Source organism: Cryptotermes secundus, unplaced genomic scaffold (genome assembly GCF_002891405.2).
Source record: "Cryptotermes secundus unplaced genomic scaffold, Csec_1.0 scaffold66, whole genome shotgun sequence".
NCBI lineage: Eukaryota > Metazoa > Arthropoda > Insecta > Blattodea > Kalotermitidae > Cryptotermes > Cryptotermes secundus.
The window spans coordinates 1,124,927-1,144,112 of record NW_019731262.1 but is presented as its reverse complement, the minus strand read 5'-3'; the positions used below and the strand labels follow the sequence as shown (position 1 = coordinate 1,144,112).

Genomic DNA, 19,186 nt, shown 5'->3' with positions numbered 1-19,186 from the left:
ATGAGATCTTGGCCTTCTGGGAAGCGATGCCACATAAAATGGTAAAAGGCCTTGAAGTCAGGAAGAAAATGTTCCTCTGAAGAAATGGTGGCTGTATACCTTACTGTTAAGCATCATATCTGAAACCAGCAATCTTAATTTATTGGTAGAAACTCCGTAACTCTCCCATTTCTGCAGTGTGTATTTTAATTTTATGTTTCTTATGTTGCAGATGTTTGACCGTGATGAGCCAACACGCGAGAAGGAAGTATATCTCACAGTACGTGCTACAGATAATGGACGCCCTCAGCTAGATGATGCATGTACAATAAAAGTTATAATTGAAGATATTAACGATAACCCACCTGTGTTTGACAAAGTGGTAAGTGATACATCCATTGCAAAATTCTTGTGGAATGTTTTTGATATACCATCCTACTGAGGTAGAAACTCTTTCACTGTGGAGGTTATAGTTTCAAATTATGTGTTGACTTGCATGGAACATGAGATTTCCCATGAGGCAATGAGGATGTGGAAACAGATAAATTTTAAGGATTTATGGATGACTTGTTTCATTTTTCTTGGTGCAAACTGAACACAACCTGACATTTGTTTTCATTTGTGCTACTGCTACAGTGTTGATATTTTTCAGCATTCAAAGAATTGTTGCCTATAAAATTTGATAACGTTATCATGACATCTTGTTTCTGTTTCTAATATCTGACTTCACCAGTGGCTCGCAGTGTGTCTGCAGTTTGAATGAATTAAAATAATTTGGACATTGTCCCATCATCTAGGTTTTTTAGACACAACATTTCGGAAATAGATGTCTGTCATCCAATATTTGGAAGGAAATGATCTTGCTCACAAGTACTGAGTGAGTGTTTGTTTGTTAAATAAATCATTAACCCTTTGACTGCCAAGATCTACCATAGAACTAGGAAGGCCAAAGCAGCTTGGCAGTTAATGCAGTTACAGAGAAAACTCCCACACTGCTTTTCAAAAGACTATTAAACAACAGCAGGTATATATCTTGTGAAAGGCTGTTCTGACCTCTTAAATATTGGTATGTCACGCTTGATGCCATATATTGACAGAAATGCTATTCCAGTTGATTAATAAGTTGATATCTTTGGTTGTGGCAGTTTTGATTCAGAGTGTCCCAAACTGATCTAGTTGGCACATAGCATGCAAAGGATTAGTAAATAACTTGGACTACAGAGGGCTAAAAGAAAAAGGACAACATAAGGTTACTGATATATAGTATTATGTGATGTGTAGATGGTGTTTTGTCAGGAACAGTTTTGAGGTTTAATGCACTGATTTCAGGTTATTGTGTATGATGTAATTTAATAATAGAACCACTGATTCAGTACACAGTATATAAGTTACTTATTGTTCTTAACTTGTCTGATTTTGGGGCACTATGCTACAAGCCGGAAGGTTGTGGGTTCAAGTCCCGATGAAGTCATTGAATTTTTTTCAGTTGTCCTAATCTTTCCAGCCACACTATGGCCTTGGGGTCGACTCAGCCTCTAACGAAATGAGTACCAGGAATATTCTTGGAAAGTTCTTGGGGTAAAGGGCGGCCAGCACGTAGGGCACAACCTTGCCACCATCTATGAGCTGATTGTCTAAAAAATGTGGGAACCTCAACATCTCACAATGCTATGGGCCTCCATGGCCTCTTACAGGGATACATTTACATTACTTACTTACTTTTACTTGTCTGATTTCATCTTAATGCTTTTGCCACATGGTGCACTTAACTAAATATGCTAATTTGAAAAATTTGATTGTATTGCAAGTAAGAATGCAAACAAGTATTCCCTGACTTAATGCAGCATCAGCATGGATGAATTTTAATTAACATAGTTTATTATTTTTTTGTTCAATCTTCTAACACAAAAAAGAGATTGATAAATGTGTGAAATTTGAATTATATATTTTTCACTGAAAATAAATGGTAGGGAAACCAAAGGAGTAACAAAAGTTTTGAGTTCTGCAATTGTTCTTGGGCACATAACATAAGTCAGGGGGTAAGTACTGTCAGAAGCTACACCCGTTTAATATTGTGTTTGTGGTTCTTACTGTGTACACATTGGGATATTTATGTTCCACATGGGTTTTGAGAGAGAGAGAGACAGACAAATATTGCTTTCAGACCCAAATCGATAAGGCAGAGTTAGGTTAGTGTTGAGTGATGCTTTTGTGAACAAGGAACAAATGGAGATGATACAAAAGGAATGGTTTTATCTCCTCCTCCCGCTTCTTTAACATTTTTCTGTCTCCTTTTCATTCGTATATTTTCCTTCTCCCTTCTCTTCTGCTTTTTTGTCTTCATTTTCCTTTTACTTTTAATTCTTGTCCTCCCTCCCCTGAATCTCCAGCTTATCCTCCATTGTCTTATTCTTCCCCTTTCCCCTCATCTATCTGATTATCCATTCCCAGTTTTTATTCTTATTCTTCTACTCTACTTCTATATCTTCTCCTCTTTCTCTTCCCCCAGTTTCTCGTCTTAAATATTCCAGTCGTGTTAAATGTCAAATTTTGGAATGTGAATAAGTCTTATGTATGTTGCAGGTCTTTCCAGGTTACATGTATAAGGTTTGTCACTTGTTTTTTAATGTCAAGAGCATGTTAACACCTCAGATTTATTTTAATGTACTACATATGGGGAAGAAGTGGCATGCATACATAGTTTTGATAGGAAAACCTGAAGGAAAGAGATACTAAGAAGCCCAGATATACATTGGAGAATAACATTAAAAACGATCCTAGAGAAATAGAATGGGGATATGAGTGTGAACTGGATTCATCTCACTCGGGACAAGGACCAGTGGTATTCTCTTGTGATCATAGTATTGAACTTTCATGTTCCATAAAATGCTATAAACTTCTTGAGTGGTCAAGCAGCTGTTTGTTGGATTCTCAAGGAGGGCATAGCTCCCTTGAAGTTGGTTAGTTTATGTTGTAACCTGTTCGTTATGTTTTTATTTTCAATGTATATATTTTAATGAAAGTAGGTTATGTGGATTTGAGACTTAAGAGCAGTCAGTGTCTGTGAAGAGGCCTATCTTCTGGAATGTGATGCCATATAGTCTTGAAGAACTTCTACTGAGCTGCACAATGTTACATCCCAGAAGACTGTACCCCATAAAATATTATTGTTGTTTCATGTTAATTTGTCATTATTGAACAGTTTGATTAATTTAAGATTAAAACGTGGTTATGATGCCAACAGTGTGAGAGATACGATGCAGAGAGCAGCCATGAAAATGTATAAATAGGGATCTTTGGGGGGGGGGGTGAATGGTGCATAAGGCTGACAACCTTATCACTATCTGTGAGCCAGTTGTCTAGAGAATGTGGGAGCCTTGGTATTTCAAAGCCCCATGGCCTCCACGGCCTGTTAGGGGGATAGCTTTACATTTACTTACATGTACTTTTTTTTTTCTTCATGTTTTGAGCATACTCTTCTGATCATATTTGAAAGGGTTTCATTTGTTATGCCACAATTTTCCTTGACTGTACCTTAACCAGCATATTTATTTATTTAAATTTTATGGCATGTACATTTCATATAGAATTTGAAATTTTATTGCTTTTAAATGAAAATAACAAAATGTTTATGGTTTTAATCAATAATAAATTTGTTATCATCATCATCTTCAAAGATTGGTCTTGTCAGACTGTTCCAACTTAACATTCAATTCAGACTCTGTACTCAAGTTTCCTTTTGCTAATTTAGAATGAATACATGTGGAAGGGTGTATATGTATATATTGACTGTAAGCTAACCTAACTTAATCTTGTCTAGGCCATGCCATGCTCAAGCAGTTAGTTACTGGCTTCCTACTGCTGTGGCCCGGGTTCGATCTCGGGTCTGGTTAAGTGGGATTTGTGGTGAACAAAGTGGCACTGGAGCAGGTTTTCTCCGAGTACTTTGGTTTCCCCAGCCAATCATCATTCCACCAAATTCTCCATCATCATAATCACCCGGGGCAGGCCAATCAGTGGCCGCCGTGCCTAGTGGACCCAGTTGGACTCCACCCCCCACTAAGCGAATAATCTGGTGTAACCTAATCTATGCTAATCTAATGTTACCCAAACCTAATCAGAAATGCTGAAGGATATATATATATGTGCCTACATACAATGGAAGCATTTATAGCTCTTTATGTTGTTCAGTTTACACAGTAATATTTAATCACAAGTCCTGCAACCATAAAGTAATATTTTGAAATGCTTATGCAAAAATAAACTGTTATTTCAGAGCTACCGGGAATCTGTACCACAAGATCAGCGACTTGGCAAAGAGGTGATGCGTATCTCAGCAACAGATATTGATGATGGAAACAACAGTATTGTGATCTATAAGCTGGAACCGAAACAGGATGTAGATGAGGGATATCTTCTTATTGATGCAAACACTGGAGTCATCTTTCTCAATCGAACCATAGATGTGAGTCACAAAATTATTTACTTATTAGGTGTGTGTGAAATTAATTTAAAAATTATGTAGATTATATAGTCAATCCTTTTTTGTACTAGGGGCGTTTTGTAAATAATTCCTCCTATTTTTTTGTGTTAATATGTAATGTCTGAGATGGATGTCGGTGGGTTTGTAGTAAAGGTTGAACCTCTCCGCCAATTTACTGTTAGTCTGGTTGCCGTGCGACAGATAGTGACAGAAGAGCAGTCTACCAAAATGGCGTCTGACATAGAAGTGCGTATGAAAGAGAAATGTGTTATTGAATTTCTCACTGCCGAAGAAATTGTACCCATTGACATCCATCGACGCTTGCTAAAGGTGTACGGAGAAAATACAGTGGATGTCAGCACAGTGAGGCGGTGGGTAGTGCGTTTCAACAGTGGCGAAAATGAAGTGCACGACAAGCCACGCCCTGGGCGTCCCTGCTCAGCTGCCACTCCTCACAATGAACAGCGCCTCATCCGAACAGATCAGCAGATAACTACCAGGGACTGTCAATTCTGAACAGTACAAAACGACGCTGACTAAGCTGAAAGTCCGCATTTCCCGAGTCAGGCCAGAGAAGCAGACAACCTTTTGCTTGCAACACGATAACGCTAGACCCCATACAAGTTTGGCGCCCACCGCGCACACTGCAAAGTTTGGCTGGACTGTCCTACCACATCCACCTTATAGCCCCGGTGTAGCACCTTCAGACTTCCATCTCTTTGGGCCTAAGAAAGATGGACTATGTGGGCAACACTTTCCAGACAATGATGCTGTCATTGCATCTGTAAGAAAGTGGCTAGCCTCTGCAGGCGCAGACTTTTACGGGCATGGCATGTTAATCGCTGGAAAAAGTGCATAACGAATGGTGGTGATTATGTGGAAAAATAACTGTAAGTAGCTGAAATCTTGCTCTATTTAACTGCGTTATTATGCTTTCTGTATCTGTTGTAGTTTTCTTTTAAAAAAATAGGCATTATATACGGAACACTGTAATAATTATATTTTACTAGATTTGCTACCTTTTTTTAAAATAGAAAAGCACTAACATATTTCGGGAAATAGAAAAATATTAACTCAGGCCATACAAAACCAACTGCTACGCTGCAAGTTGGATAAACTTATATGCTGTCATTGTCAGAAACCTTGAGGCATTGTTTATTTTGTTAATATCTTCTGTATTGTCACTTGCAGCATTCACCAGGCCATGTGTTTAGGATGCGAGCAACAGCCACAGATCAGGGCCCAGAACACAATATGGCAAGCATTGATCTGGAGATCCTGGTTGTTGATTCACAGAAGAAAGCTCCCAGTTTTTCAAGCCCTAGTGGACTGACTGTACAGCTGAAGGAAAACTACAATGACTTTTCAACACCAATTGCCACTCTCACAGCTGTGTAAGTTCAGTTCTGTAAGTTCTGTGTGAGTTCTTGTTGTCTGTACTCTTTTATCTTCTGTAGAAATGAGGGTACACCATACTTTTAGACTGTTATGTCATCATTAGAAAGTTATTATATTATTTTTAAACATATTTCCAGTACTCATACACCAATGGGAAATGAATACTATGAGGGTCATACTGAAAGTCATGAGCAACAATATTTTGTAAAGTAACATGCTTTATTATTGACAAACCAAATACACCACCTCAATATGCAGACCTTTCTTTATTTTTCCACATAATCGCCACTTCCTTATATACGTTTCTCCCAGTGTTCTGGGAGTTTGAAAGTTCCCCTTCTGTAAAATTCCGTTCCAGCCATTCGAAGACACTGACACACTACTTTCGTCACCTGTCACCATACAGAGCAAGAAATCATCGCCTTTGGGTCGATATCTCTGCAGCAGTTCTGAGGTGATGGCTTTTTGATGATCTTTGTGGTCTTTGGTCAATAACCGCGGGGCCCAACGAGCACAAACTTTCCTGTACCCCAAGCTTTCAATCATCTCCTGTACTGCACTGTGCCGTATTCCAGGCTATTGTGTCCACAGTCACACACCTGTCATCTTGAATGATCTCATCCACTCTTTCCTTGTTGCGCTCAGTTGAGGCTGATCGAGGATGACTGCTCCGAGGCTTATCTTCGATGCAGGTGTTCCCACCTTTAAAATGTTTCACCCATCTTCGAACACTGCTCGCATCCATGCACACACTTCCGTTAGCACGCTGAAGTCACTGGTGAATTTCTGCAGCAGGGATTTCCTCTTTCACAAGAAATTCGATGACAGCACACCGGCAAAACGACATATGGTTGTCGGCCATTTTGTTAGGAGTGATACTGGTCACGTGATGCAAGCTATTGACGTCACAAAACACTGAAGGTTAACACAATAACTGGTTCCACCTACCACCATACTCTCTTTCGTCTGCTGTTCCCAGGTTGCATGCAAAAAAAAAGTTGCTCATGACTTTCGGTATGACCTACATATTTCTTCTGTAAGGTTTTCCTACACAAGGTGTGATGTGCCCTGGTTCATAGAGTAAATGTGCTTAGGGGTATGAGCATGTGACTCAAAATATAGACATACAGAGTTCCACAGTTTGTCACATTAGCTGAATGTTATTGTAATTCTCATACATTTTTTAAGTATTATCTGCTTCTGTATCCGTTATGATGATGTCTAGATTATGATTCATGACATCACACGCCTGAAAATCGTAGTCCTTCTCATAGTCACCTCTGTTGAAATTAAGTGTCACCCAGTCATGAACCTTTGGGTTTCATAAAAGTGGGGAATTCCTTGAGTAGCTGAGGCACTGTTGGCTTCTCAAGAAGGGTTGTACTCTGCGTATTTCAGTTAGTTTAATATGTTCACTGATGCAGGTCCAACATCCCAGGTGAGAGTGATCTGCAGTTTGAACTAGTGTCTGGAAGGACACAACAGACAAATTCCCAGAAGACGTTCATCTTAGAGACGGTGGGCCCTAAGGCATTGGTGAAGTTGGGCGGATTTCTTGACTATGAGAGTATATCAGAATACATGCTAACAGTACGTGTGCAGAATAAATACAATCTTGCTGCCACAACTACAGTAAACATTCAGGTGGAAGATGTTAATGATAATATTCCTGCATTCACGGAGGTTCTGAGAGGCAGCGTCTTGGAGAATGAACCACCGGGAACCCCAGTGATGCAAGTTCGAGCAATTGATGCTGATGGTACTGAAGCAAACAATCAGGTGTGCTGGAAAAATATTCTTAATGTGGCTTTGGATAAGGAAAACCCATTTAGAATCATGAATGAGATCTGTACATATTCTGTTTAGTGATTAACATTGAGGGGCATGTTACAGTCACGTTTTTAATTGGATGTCAAAAATGACAAGATGCTCTGTTTCGCCACATAATCACCATACCAGTTGAGACATTTGTCCCAGCATACAGCATGCATTCAATTCCTGTAGAGAATATAAAAGGGCTCAGTGTTTACACCACTGTTGCATGTCAGCCTTCATCCCACCATGTTAGAAGTGTTTTTCCTTTTAAATGCTGCTTCACTGAACATTGCTGATCACAAGGATCTTACTAAATGGTGGTAGGCAGGACCTTCCCAGCAGTGTGGGAATATTGGTTGATGGACCATGGGGACAACAGTGAATGCATGCTGCTGTTGGACAGTACTGTACACCTGAAAGCAGCAAACCCAGAGCCTTGAATTCTCACCAAGGGAAATTGGACAAGTAAATTACTGATGGTGCAAAAGCTTCAGTCAGTCTGATGATTATGTGGTGAGATGTGGTGTCTGTCCCTCCACTCTCACTTTTTCTACTTGGAGGTTGAAGTAATTTAAACGGGAGTGTCACACACCCTCAGAAGTTACTTAGTTAACACCTCTTTTATGTGTGAATATTTGAAGCTAATACAAGTGGAATATGAAGACTGACAGGATGGAACTTCTCATCTTAGCTTCATTTTAAGTAATATCTTGCCACCTCCTTTCCTTTCCATATGACAACTTTTCTTTCCTAATCAGTTGTCACAAAAACATCGTTCATCATCTCTTTTCATTCCACTGGGTCTTGAAAACAGTTTCATTGCCCCATATTTTTAAACCACATAACGGCCTCCTTTTGCCTAGCAATCCACTAAATTTCATCCAATCATGCCTATGCATCTCATTCATCACCCACTGCCAGATCTACGAGTATGTAAGGCCTTCCAAAACCCCCATAGACACTAACCTTGATGGTGCCAACTGTCATATATGCTGAGAAGTCAAGAAAACCTTCAGCATTCCACACAGCCCATTCCAGAAAGCCAAAGTCATACACTAAAGGTTTCTGCAGTTGTTAGCATCAATACAAGAAGTGGTTGATACAGGAAGGAGGAACATTTTTCAGCTAATCGGTTTTCATTAGATGTAATTGTGTTATTCCAGGTAACATACACTCTGGCAGACCACACAGATCTGTTCACTATTGATTCTAAGACTGGAAACATCACAACTTTGAGGACGTTTGACCGTGAAGAGAAAGATTTTTATAATGTGAAAGTGTATGCAACTGACAATTCTCCATCGTCATTGTACTCAGATGGTAGTCACAACACTGGTCAGCAGGTATTTCGTATTGAAATAGCTGACAAGAATGACAACCCACCTCGCTTCACACAAAAGATATACATTGCAGAGGCAATTCCTGAGGACTCCAACATCAATTCTCCTGTCACAGAAGTAAAAGCGCTTGATAATGACACAGGTCAGTGTATGAAATGTTTAGATTGGAAACGGTGTTACAAATGGAATGTGGGGTAATCTTGAGTGAGTGTACAGAATAATATTTCATCTGTATAACTGCGATACTTTTGTAAGAATTTTCTTCTCTCTGTGCACAATAACCGAGTGTTAGATCATGTGTCATAAATTGTCTTCATTAACGTCATATGTGTGGTGTCATTCTGAAATCGTGATCACAGAGTCACACAGGTGTTAACACACAGTAAGAAAATGCAAAAATGTGTGGTGCATTCATGGAAACAAACCAGACAGAAACAGTAGTGTGCAGTGATAATGTGTGATGACATTTATCACTTTCATGACTTCACAGTTGCACTGTATTGTATATAAAAAGCCAGTGTTTGCTAGTATGTCACCATGTATGCTTGCAAGTGGTAACTGTTATTTCTTTGCTGCAGCATCAACTGTGAAGTACAGCATTGTGGATGGAAATACAAACGATGCCTTTGTAATTGAAGATCTGACTGGTAAAATTCGTGTGAATTCTAAACTGGACTATGAGAACATCACCAATGTAAGTAACAGTCTTGTTGAAGATTAATATTGTCTTATTCGCATGGAAACATTAAGAAATGAGAAGTAATTTTAAAAGAAACATTTCTCCCCCACATTTAATTGTTTCTTCTTTTATGTGGCTTGTCTAGCTTCCAAGCCCCTCCATTTGTCTTTTCCCATAGCTTCTCAGTTTCTCCCATGTTCTTCCTTTTGTGTGACATGTTCCCACTTTGATATTGGTCTTCTTGTTTGTCTTCCTTTTGCTTTCACCTAAAAACCTGATTGGTGTCTGTCTTTTTTAATTCTGGAAACATGCAGATACCATCTTACTCTATTATTTTATTCAGTTTTCTTACAATGTCCATGAAGTGTATGTACGTGGGGCAATCCAAAAGTTTCTGAAATTTCAATTTTGCGCACGAATGGCTATGAGTAGATCGAAATACTGCTAGGTGTCTCCTCACACACCCTTCTTTAATCAGTGTGGCAAGCGGCGTCAAGTTGAGTGGTTGGGTTTATTATTGGTGAATGTATTTCCATTGTTGTGTTTCCATGAGTTTGCAGTTTTGCGATTGCTGACCTGAGAGAGCAGCGTGTCTGTATAAAGTTTTGTTTCAAACTTGGGAAAACCGCTGCAGAAACGCACCAAATGTTGAAGCAAGCTTTTGGTGAAAACAGTTTAGGCCAGACACAAACTTACTACTGGTATAAGCGTTTTAAAAATGGCTGAACATTGACTGATGATGACGATCATTTGGGACGGCCGTCAACGGGCAAAACACCAGAAAATGTCGCAAAAGTTAGGGATCTGATTCTGCAAGATTGTAGACTGAGCATCCAAGACCTGTGTAACACCTTGGGACTAAGTTATGGTACAAGTCAACGAATTTTGTCAGAGGAACTGAACATGAGGATTGCAGCGAAGTTTGTGCCACGACTGCTGCAAAATGAACAGAAACAGCATTGCTTGGAAGTCTGCAGGGCACTTCAGCAACAGGTTCAAGAGGATCCAAACTTTCTTTCAAAGGTTGTCACTGGTGGCGAAAGTTGGGTTTATGGCTACGACCCTGAAAGCAAGCAGCAATTGTCCCAATGGAAGAGCCCTTCTTCACCTAGGCCAAAAAGAAAAGCTCGACAAGTCAAGAGCAACATTAAGTCCATGTTGATCTGTTTTTTTTATATTGACGGGATTGTTCATAAGGAGTTTGTCCCTCCTGGTCAGACAGTCAATAAAGAGTTCTGTCGTGATGTTCTAAGGCGTTTGAGGGAGGACACGTCCAGAGAAGTGGCGCACGAACGACTGGGTACTCCACCATGACAACGCACGACCGCATACAGCTTACATTGTGCAGGAACTTTTGGCTAAAAACAAGGTGGCAGTTGTTCCCCACCCACCATACTCGCCAGACTTAGCTTCATGTGACTTCTTTCTCTTCCCCAAGATGAAAATCAAGTTGAAAGGGCGAAGATTTGATACAGTTGAGGAAATTCAAGCAGAAACACAGACAGTACTAAACACCCTAACAAAGAAAGACTTTCAGGATGCATTTGAAAAGTGGCAGAAACGCTTGGATTGGTGTATGCGCTCCCAAGGGGACTACTTTGAAGGTGATGGTGCAGAATAAGATCTAGGTAAGATGTAATAGTTTTTATTAATATATTTCGGGAACTTTTGGATTCCACCAGATATTGACCGTCTTCTAGTGCCCACAATCTCACTTGTCACTTCACTACAAGTGAGATTGTGTGCACTAGAAGACGGTCAATACATACATATCATGGACATGAATCAGTGCAACAGGATGCTTAAATATAACATTCTTATAATGTGTCATGAAATTGTCTAAATTTTTCTCCTGCTGCTCTCCATCAAAACAGGCTGTGTCATTGAATGCATACACATTCATTATCCTTCAAAACATTTGCAATCATTCAGTAATTTGTGGATTGTTGTTTCTCTTGCAGTACACACTCACTGTGAAGGCTGATGATGGAAATGTGCATGATGTGGCAAAGGTAGTGATCAAAATTGAGAATGTGAATGACAATCCTCCTGTTTTCCTGCCATACAACAAAAATATCACCATACAGGAAGAAGAAATTGTTCCAGGCTGCATTGTTACAGTAAGTGCTCATGATTCTTGCCACTCAAAAATGTCTTGAGGTAGCTACTACCTTCAAGAATGTCAAAAAATATGCTGCAGCACTTCCATATTTCAGAACAGTTAGCTCAGGACCTCAGTTGCAGTGCAGTGCGTATTTATTATTTCAGTTGCAAGCGTACGACCCTGACATTCAGGACCGAATGGCTGAGCAGCATATCGAGTATTTCGTGGTAAAGGAAGATCAGCAAATGCTGCTCCAAATATCAAAGAATGGTTGTCTTTCACAAATTAAGGTCAGTGCAGTTTGAAATTGACGTAAAAAATGGTCACAGCAGTAACTCAGAAGCATGTTTTATGTTACCTCATTTTGTGCCATAGCCTCTGGATCGAGATCCACCAAACGGCTTCTCCAAGTGGCAGGTTCTGATTGCTGCCAATGATGAAGATGGTGGTCCAACATCTCTCCGAAATAACACCGAAGTTGTTATTACACTTACGGATATCAATGACAATGCGCCATTTCTGGACATGATTCAACCAGTGAAATGGGATGAGAACCAGCAACCTGGCATTGTTGTACAGCTGAACGCCAGAGACTATGATAGTGAACAGAATGGTCCTCCATTTACGTTCAGAATTGCTGGTACTGCAACAGATGATATCACCAACAAATTTTCTATTACAGGTAATGTTGTCTTCATTGACTTGACATTATTAAAGCCTTGTTTAAGCAGTGTGGACATCAGATGGAGTTGAACCCTTGTTTAGTGTTTTCTGTCACTTAACTTTCAGTTTGATTAACCCTGTCCTCCTCCTCTGTTGTTCCAGAAGGTGAGAATCTTGAAGCACTTGTGTCATTTGATAGAGAAGATCAGAAGAAGTATATGATTCCAATCGCAATTTCGGATAGTGGTGTGCCCTCAATGACTGGTACAAGTACTCTGACCGTTGAGATCGGAGATGTGAACGACAATCGGATGAAGGAAGGCCACAGCTCCATTTTTGTTTACAATTACAAAGGAGAAGCCCCTAATACTGAAATAGGGCGAGTGTATGTTGAAGACCCTGATGACTGGGATCTTGGTGACAAACATTTTTCTTGGAAGGATGGTGTACAACATCAAAACTTTGAACTGAATTATGACACTGGCATGGTTACGATGCTGCATGGAACAACCAACAATTCCTTCCTATTGAAATTTACTGTAAGTGGTTTCACATTGTCTTTTTCTGAAATGGTGTGGCGCACTAGTTCTTGATACACATTTATGAAGTGGTGAAATTTTGTTTTGTTAAGATTTAATTCACAGTTATTTATTTAATCTCTGTTTCTTTAATGCAAGGCCACAGGCTGGACATCCAAGTAATCATGGTTGAATTTCATGGAAGAATAACCTATTCCCCCCCAACAAGATCCAGACTGCCTTCGGGGCTGACTCAACTTTCAGTCCACTGTGTACTTTCTCTTGGGGTAGAGTGAGCGGGCTGGGAAACTAATCTTGCGCCTCTATCTAATGCCAAAATTAATGCATGGAGCTATATCTCCACTCCCTGTGGCACTTAATTAAGCACAGGGGCAACTTAACCTGTATTTCACCAGTTAACAGCTGCTGTCCAGGTTTGCTTTCTCCATCTCTGGGCTCTGCTAGCTGAGGAAGGGACAGGTAGGTAGACCGAGGGTGTGGGAGTAGTGATGTGAAGGTACGTGAACCATATGTACTGCACATCATGGAAACATTGCCACGTGTATTTATTCCTGTTTGTGTAAATTTATTTTGTTTATTGTGTTTATTTATTTAACAGTGTTTAATGATAAAGTAGAATTGCAATTGCATTTGGTACTTAAACAATGGAAATTGTAGACGGATAAGTTCTCTTTTTCTGAATGACTAGTGTCGTCAGTGCTTTAGACTTCATGTCGCTTGCTCTCTTCTGTCACATGTATCACAGGAGTTGCATATTTCACAGGGCTAGAGGTATAACTGTATGGTAGCAGTATTTCATAGGTCATACTGATGGAAATTTTAGTTCTTATACATAAAAATTTAAGATTTAAAATATACCGCACTATAATTTTACCTGTAGTTTTGTTTGGGTTTGAAACAAGATTGTTCCACCTAAGGGAAGAAAACAGATGGGTTTCACAGCAGTGAGGTTCTTAGATTGCAGTTGTCTGAATTACAGCACCATGTAGTCTGATAAGAAGGTGACATCCCTGTAATAGGCAGTAAAGGCCCATAAAGTTGTGAGAGGTTGCAGCTCCCAAATCCACCTTATTGGGACTCGAACCCATGACCTTCCAGCCTGTAGCATAGTGCCTCAGCCAACTACACTACTGCATACCCCCCGTGTAGTCTGATAGGTGTATAAAAATTTTGTAGGAGTTTGAAGCCTCCATAATCTAGCATCTTGAAGATGAAAGCAGCATGTTTCTCTGAAATGTTGGTAACCATTTACTAGACTGCATAGGGTCATAACCTAGAAGACAACATAAATTCTGTAGTCTGAGAACCAGGTGATGAGAATGTATGGAATTATGCAGGTAATATAACTGCAGGAAGCAGAAACTAATGTAATGGGGAGCTACATTGAAATATTTTTAGGATGATAAAATGAAATGAGTTGGCTGTGGTATGTAGCATGCCTGATTCCTTCTAGCAGTACTTACTATAGCACCATGTGAATTACTGTCTGTATAGGTAACCGAGGAAGCGCCTCAGATACCACGGCATTCAGTCGATGCAACGGTTAATGTGACAGTAAAGGAGATTCCTGAAGAGGCAGTGGATAAGTCTGGGTCTGTGCGAATGTTTGGAATAACAGCTGAAGAGTTCATTCGACCAGGTCCTTATGGAACACCAAGCAAACATGAGCTCTTCCGTGCCCGCCTGGCTCGTATATTGAACGTCAGTCTTGAGAATGTTGATGTCTTTACTGTGTTGCATTCACCACACAACTCAAACACATCACTTCTTGACGTGAGGTTCTCTGCTCATGGTTCCCCATACAGACGCCCAGAGAAACTGAATGCAGCCGTTGCTCTCAATAAGGCTTCAGTGAGTAGTGATTTCATTTTGGGACATGGTTCCACATAACTTGAGTAATCTGTTATTTGCATAATTCGGGATTGTTATAATGATCTTACACTTTCAGACATTTGTTATGAAGAAACTGATAGAGAAGTAAAACTTTCACAACTAGTAAAACAAACCATCGAGTTCACAGGTGTACAGTGTGAGCTGTTTTGGTCTCTCTGCAGTTATAGTGATGACTATGGACCAGATTTTTATGCCCTAATAATCCCTTAAATATGTATGCATTTATGCATGAAAAACTTCCAAAAAATTTATACCAAATATTAAAATTGATTTTACATTATTTTAAGACCAACAAATCAATATTTAAGTCCATTTTATGTAATCACTGAATGATTCACTTGCAAGAAAAGGCTATACTTAAATACAAATCATGCAACAACGCCAACATATTTCATTACAAATTTAAAAAACCAATGGTACTCACATTTAGCTCTCTGAACTTTCAACTTCTCTTCTGTTGCAGTTCACAATTACTAAATGTTTTAGGTTTTCCATAGTTAGTCGCCTCCTATTGTCTCGTAAGATGTCCTTATAGCAGGAAAAACTTCTTTCCCCCCCATAGGAACTTGGGGGCGCATGTACAATAGTCGCTATTTGCTCCACTGTTGGTAATTTTTTACTTGGCAGTTCAGTATGTTTACCGGCTAAAATTTCTTCAATTTCACAAATTTGTTCATATCCTGGATTTTTTGAAAGAATGCTGTGTACTTTTTCCTTTACTACTTCACCTCTTCCAGGAACCGAATTCAATTTGAAAACAGTGGTTTTGAACACACTTAACAACTGATACAAAGTAATATTGCTATTGCTTGCCTCCAATGAGGAAATGGCGGATGGAAGATGAGAGAATTAAGCAGATATATAGGAAAGATTAGTCTCTAGTTCAGCGTTTTTAGTACATCTTGGGCAATTTGAATTGATGCTGCACTTTTGGGATCAAATGTATTCACAACATTCCTAACTGTTTCTAAATGTTCGGTATAATAACTCGCTGCACACAGCCATGTGCCCCAGCGTGTTAAAATTGGTTCTGATGGAAGTGGAATGCTCGGTGCAACTGCTTTAAAGGTTTCTTTTCTGTATGGTGCTTAAACAAATACCTTCTTCACAGAAGACACCAACTTTTCAACAAGCGGAAAATTTGCACGAATTGTTTCTGCAACACGGTGCAACCCATGGGCAAGGCAAGTCCAATGTGTCATATTTGGAAATATAACTTTAAGAGCAGTACTGGCTTTCATCATATAACTTGCAGCATCAGTCACAAAGAGCAATACGCGCTCATACTGAATGCCATTCAGCCACAGTAAATTCATGGAATTGATAAAAAAATCAGAAACTGCGGAGCTATTTGTGGTTTCAAATTGCTCTACCACAAGAAGATATGGGATAGATTGTTCATTCTTATTAAGGGATCCAACTATACAATTTGCAATAAACCGTCCCTCACAATTTTGTGTTTCGTCGATTGATACCCACACAAAATTACCTTGAATCTTATCTCTAATGCTTTCAATTGTAAGATCGTAACACTGCTTTATGTAATTTCTGCGCACAGTAGATTCATCTGGCACTTTGCACTGTGTATACTTCTCTATGAAGTTTCTTAGAGTAGGACTGGTTAGTTTCCACAGCGGAATATCTGCCGCTAAAAAGGCTTCGCATAACTCAAAGGAAAACTGTGAAAAACTATTATTAGAAAATTCACTAAGCAATTTTTGAACAGGAGCACTCTTCGTGGATTTAATTTTAATATTCTCTTTGTGTATATTAGTGCTCAAATGCAGAAGCACTTGAAAGTGTTTTTCACAACCAACTGTTTTCTCACACGCTCAACAATAAATAATTTCGTTATCCGTACTTATCATCTCTCCTTCAAACTCCCGCTGATACAGCTGTAATTTAGTTTTCTGTCTGACTTTCACTTTTGGCATGACTACAGAAACTTGACTACAGACTAGTCACCACTAATGTGAATGGCCCCCCCAGCTTCAAATGAAGAAGTGTAACAAACCTCATGGGGGCTTCGGAAATAATTAAATGAAGTCCCTTATCAGTTGAATAGTATTACGTTGATAGCAGCTACATGTGAACACTTCCGACTAATCTCTTCGCGGCCACTTTGATGGTACGCGGATGAGGCAAGTTACGAGTAGAGGGATTTGGGAAGTCCCGTTCTGGGTATTGCATCAGAAACATAAATCATGACGAAATTAACAATCAAGTTCCTTCCGTCAAATGTGACACTTTTTTAAGTTTTCCACCTCGTCAGCACCTGCCTTACATGTTTCGGCTCACCACGGAGCCATCATCAGAGGCATTTATAGTAGAAAAACTTGATTGTTAATTGGTTAGTGTGACGGACCAGAATGAAAGACCTTAAACTCATGACGAAATGTTGAGTCAAATATGCAACGTATTATAATATGGGAAAGAAAAATTGTATACACACAGCCTTGATTGAAAATTTGAACATAAAATTAAAAAATATATATGATAAACATTTTAAAAAGGAAATATGCAGTATAAATCGAGATCTTCAGAAATATGATGCTTATTCATAAAACAGGCAATATATGCATTTATATGCACCATCAAACCATGTCCAGAATTTAAGAAATTAAGCAATTCATACATATATCCAAATGAGCATACTTTCTGGTTGCAAGAAAGAAGTATGCATAGGCATTAAAGTCCGATCCATAGTGATGACATCATGCTTTTTGTTGCTGAGTTGACATTGTACAGACATGGCAGTATGCACGACACCTGATAGCCAGCGTTACGCTGGCTCTTGCCATAACTTAAAAGTTTCTTACTAATGGTGTTAGTTTCACTTCTGTGTCTTTTTTTTTTTTTTTTTGCCATAAATATTTGAAAGTACAGGCCTAAAGATCGTTTGTATGTAATAACTGTATATAAACGCTTCTACTATATTTTTTTTCCCTCCCATCCCTTCACCATTGTTTGCACTTTATGAAGGTCGATGGATAATATGTCTCTGATCTCTTTACTCTTTCTACATTGTTTCCTTGTTTATTTCTTGCCACCCATCTCTTTCCATTCCATTAATTTATTTTGTGTTTGTGTTCCCTGCATATGAGGTGACATGTTTTCTGGAACTTCTGTAAACACCTCGCATCCCAGGTGACAGTTGTTCACAGTTGCTGCCAAAAGATTCTCAGGTATCAAAAAGAGTACAGTAGCCTACACATATATCTCTTGTGCCTTCAGATTGAGCAGGAGCTTGGCGTGACATTACTGATGATCAACATAGATGAATGTCTGATAGAGAAGGCATCATGTGAATCGTCTTGCACCAACTTCCTGAGCAAGAGTAACACGCCATCTGCTGTCTATACCAACACAACTTCCTTTGTGGGTGTACAGGCTGTTGTGGATCCAATGTGCACGTGTACTGTACCGGCACCACTGGTCTGCCTTAATGGTGGTACTCCAGTTGGCACAACGTTAGTGGTGTATACCTCTGTTATCTAAAATACTGCTGCTTTCATTTAAATTTTAAGTAAATTTTTCTTTTGTGTCTTCAGTTAAAATATACAAAACTATAATTTTGCCTGTGGTTCTGTATGGGTGTGAAACTTGTTCTCAGACATGCTGTTTGAGATCAGGCTACTGAGGAGAATATTTGGACTGAAGAGGGTTGAAGTGTTAGGAGGTTGGAGAAAGCTGCATAATGAAGAGCTTCATTACTAGTACTCCTCACCAAATACAAGTAGAATGGTCTAATCAAGGAGGGCAGGGTTGGATTCACATGTAGCATGTGTGGGAAAAAGAGGAATATATACAGGATATTGGTGGGAAAGCCAGAATGTAAGAGATCACTACTGCGCCATAGCTTAAGCGGTTAGTCGCTGGCTTCCCACCACGGCGGTCCGGGTTCAATCCCAGGTCTGGTCAAGTGGGATTTTTGGTGGACAAAGTGGCGCTGGGCAGGTTTTCTCCAAGTACTTCGGTTTCCCCGTCAATCTTCACTCCACCAATTGCTCCACAATCACCCTCACCTATCACGTGGGGCTGGTACAATAGGCCAGAAGTGGCCGCAGTACAAGGGACTTAGTCCCACCCCACTAGCAATAAAAAAAAAGAGAGAGATCACTAACAATGCCCAAAGGTAGGTGGGAGGACAATGTTAAAATTGAGCATCGAAAAATAGGATGGAGCGGTATGGACTGAATTGATCTGGCTCAGGATAGGGGCCAGTGGCAGGTTCTTGTGAATACAGTAATGAGCCTTCGCGTTCCATAAAATGTTGAGAAACTCTTGCTTGAG

General features: G+C 39.6%; 1 protein-coding gene across 2 annotated transcripts in view; it reads left to right on the top strand.

Annotated features, from left to right (window-relative positions):
• Window positions 1-19,186, top strand: part of LOC111866683 (DE-cadherin) — a 349,973-nt gene that overhangs the window by 314,501 nt on the left and 16,286 nt on the right. Inside the window, exons 4-15 of one of the 2 annotated variants that reach the window (XM_023855868.2) lie at window positions 212-361; window positions 4,256-4,444; window positions 5,654-5,856; window positions 7,285-7,639; window positions 8,839-9,157; window positions 9,594-9,709; window positions 11,656-11,814; window positions 11,963-12,088; window positions 12,174-12,480; window positions 12,627-13,000; window positions 14,495-14,851; window positions 18,128-18,363. In XM_023855868.2, coding sequence (XP_023711636.1) covers window positions 212-361; window positions 4,256-4,444; window positions 5,654-5,856; window positions 7,285-7,639; window positions 8,839-9,157; window positions 9,594-9,709; window positions 11,656-11,814; window positions 11,963-12,088; window positions 12,174-12,480; window positions 12,627-13,000; window positions 14,495-14,851; window positions 18,128-18,363 — 2,891 coding nt within the window. Of the gene's footprint in view, window positions 1-211; window positions 362-4,255; window positions 4,445-5,653; window positions 5,857-7,284; window positions 7,640-8,838; window positions 9,158-9,593; window positions 9,710-11,655; window positions 11,815-11,962; window positions 12,089-12,173; window positions 12,481-12,623; window positions 13,001-14,494; window positions 14,852-18,127; window positions 18,364-19,186 lie in introns of both variants that reach the window. The other variant, XM_023855867.2, reaches the window with a different exon arrangement.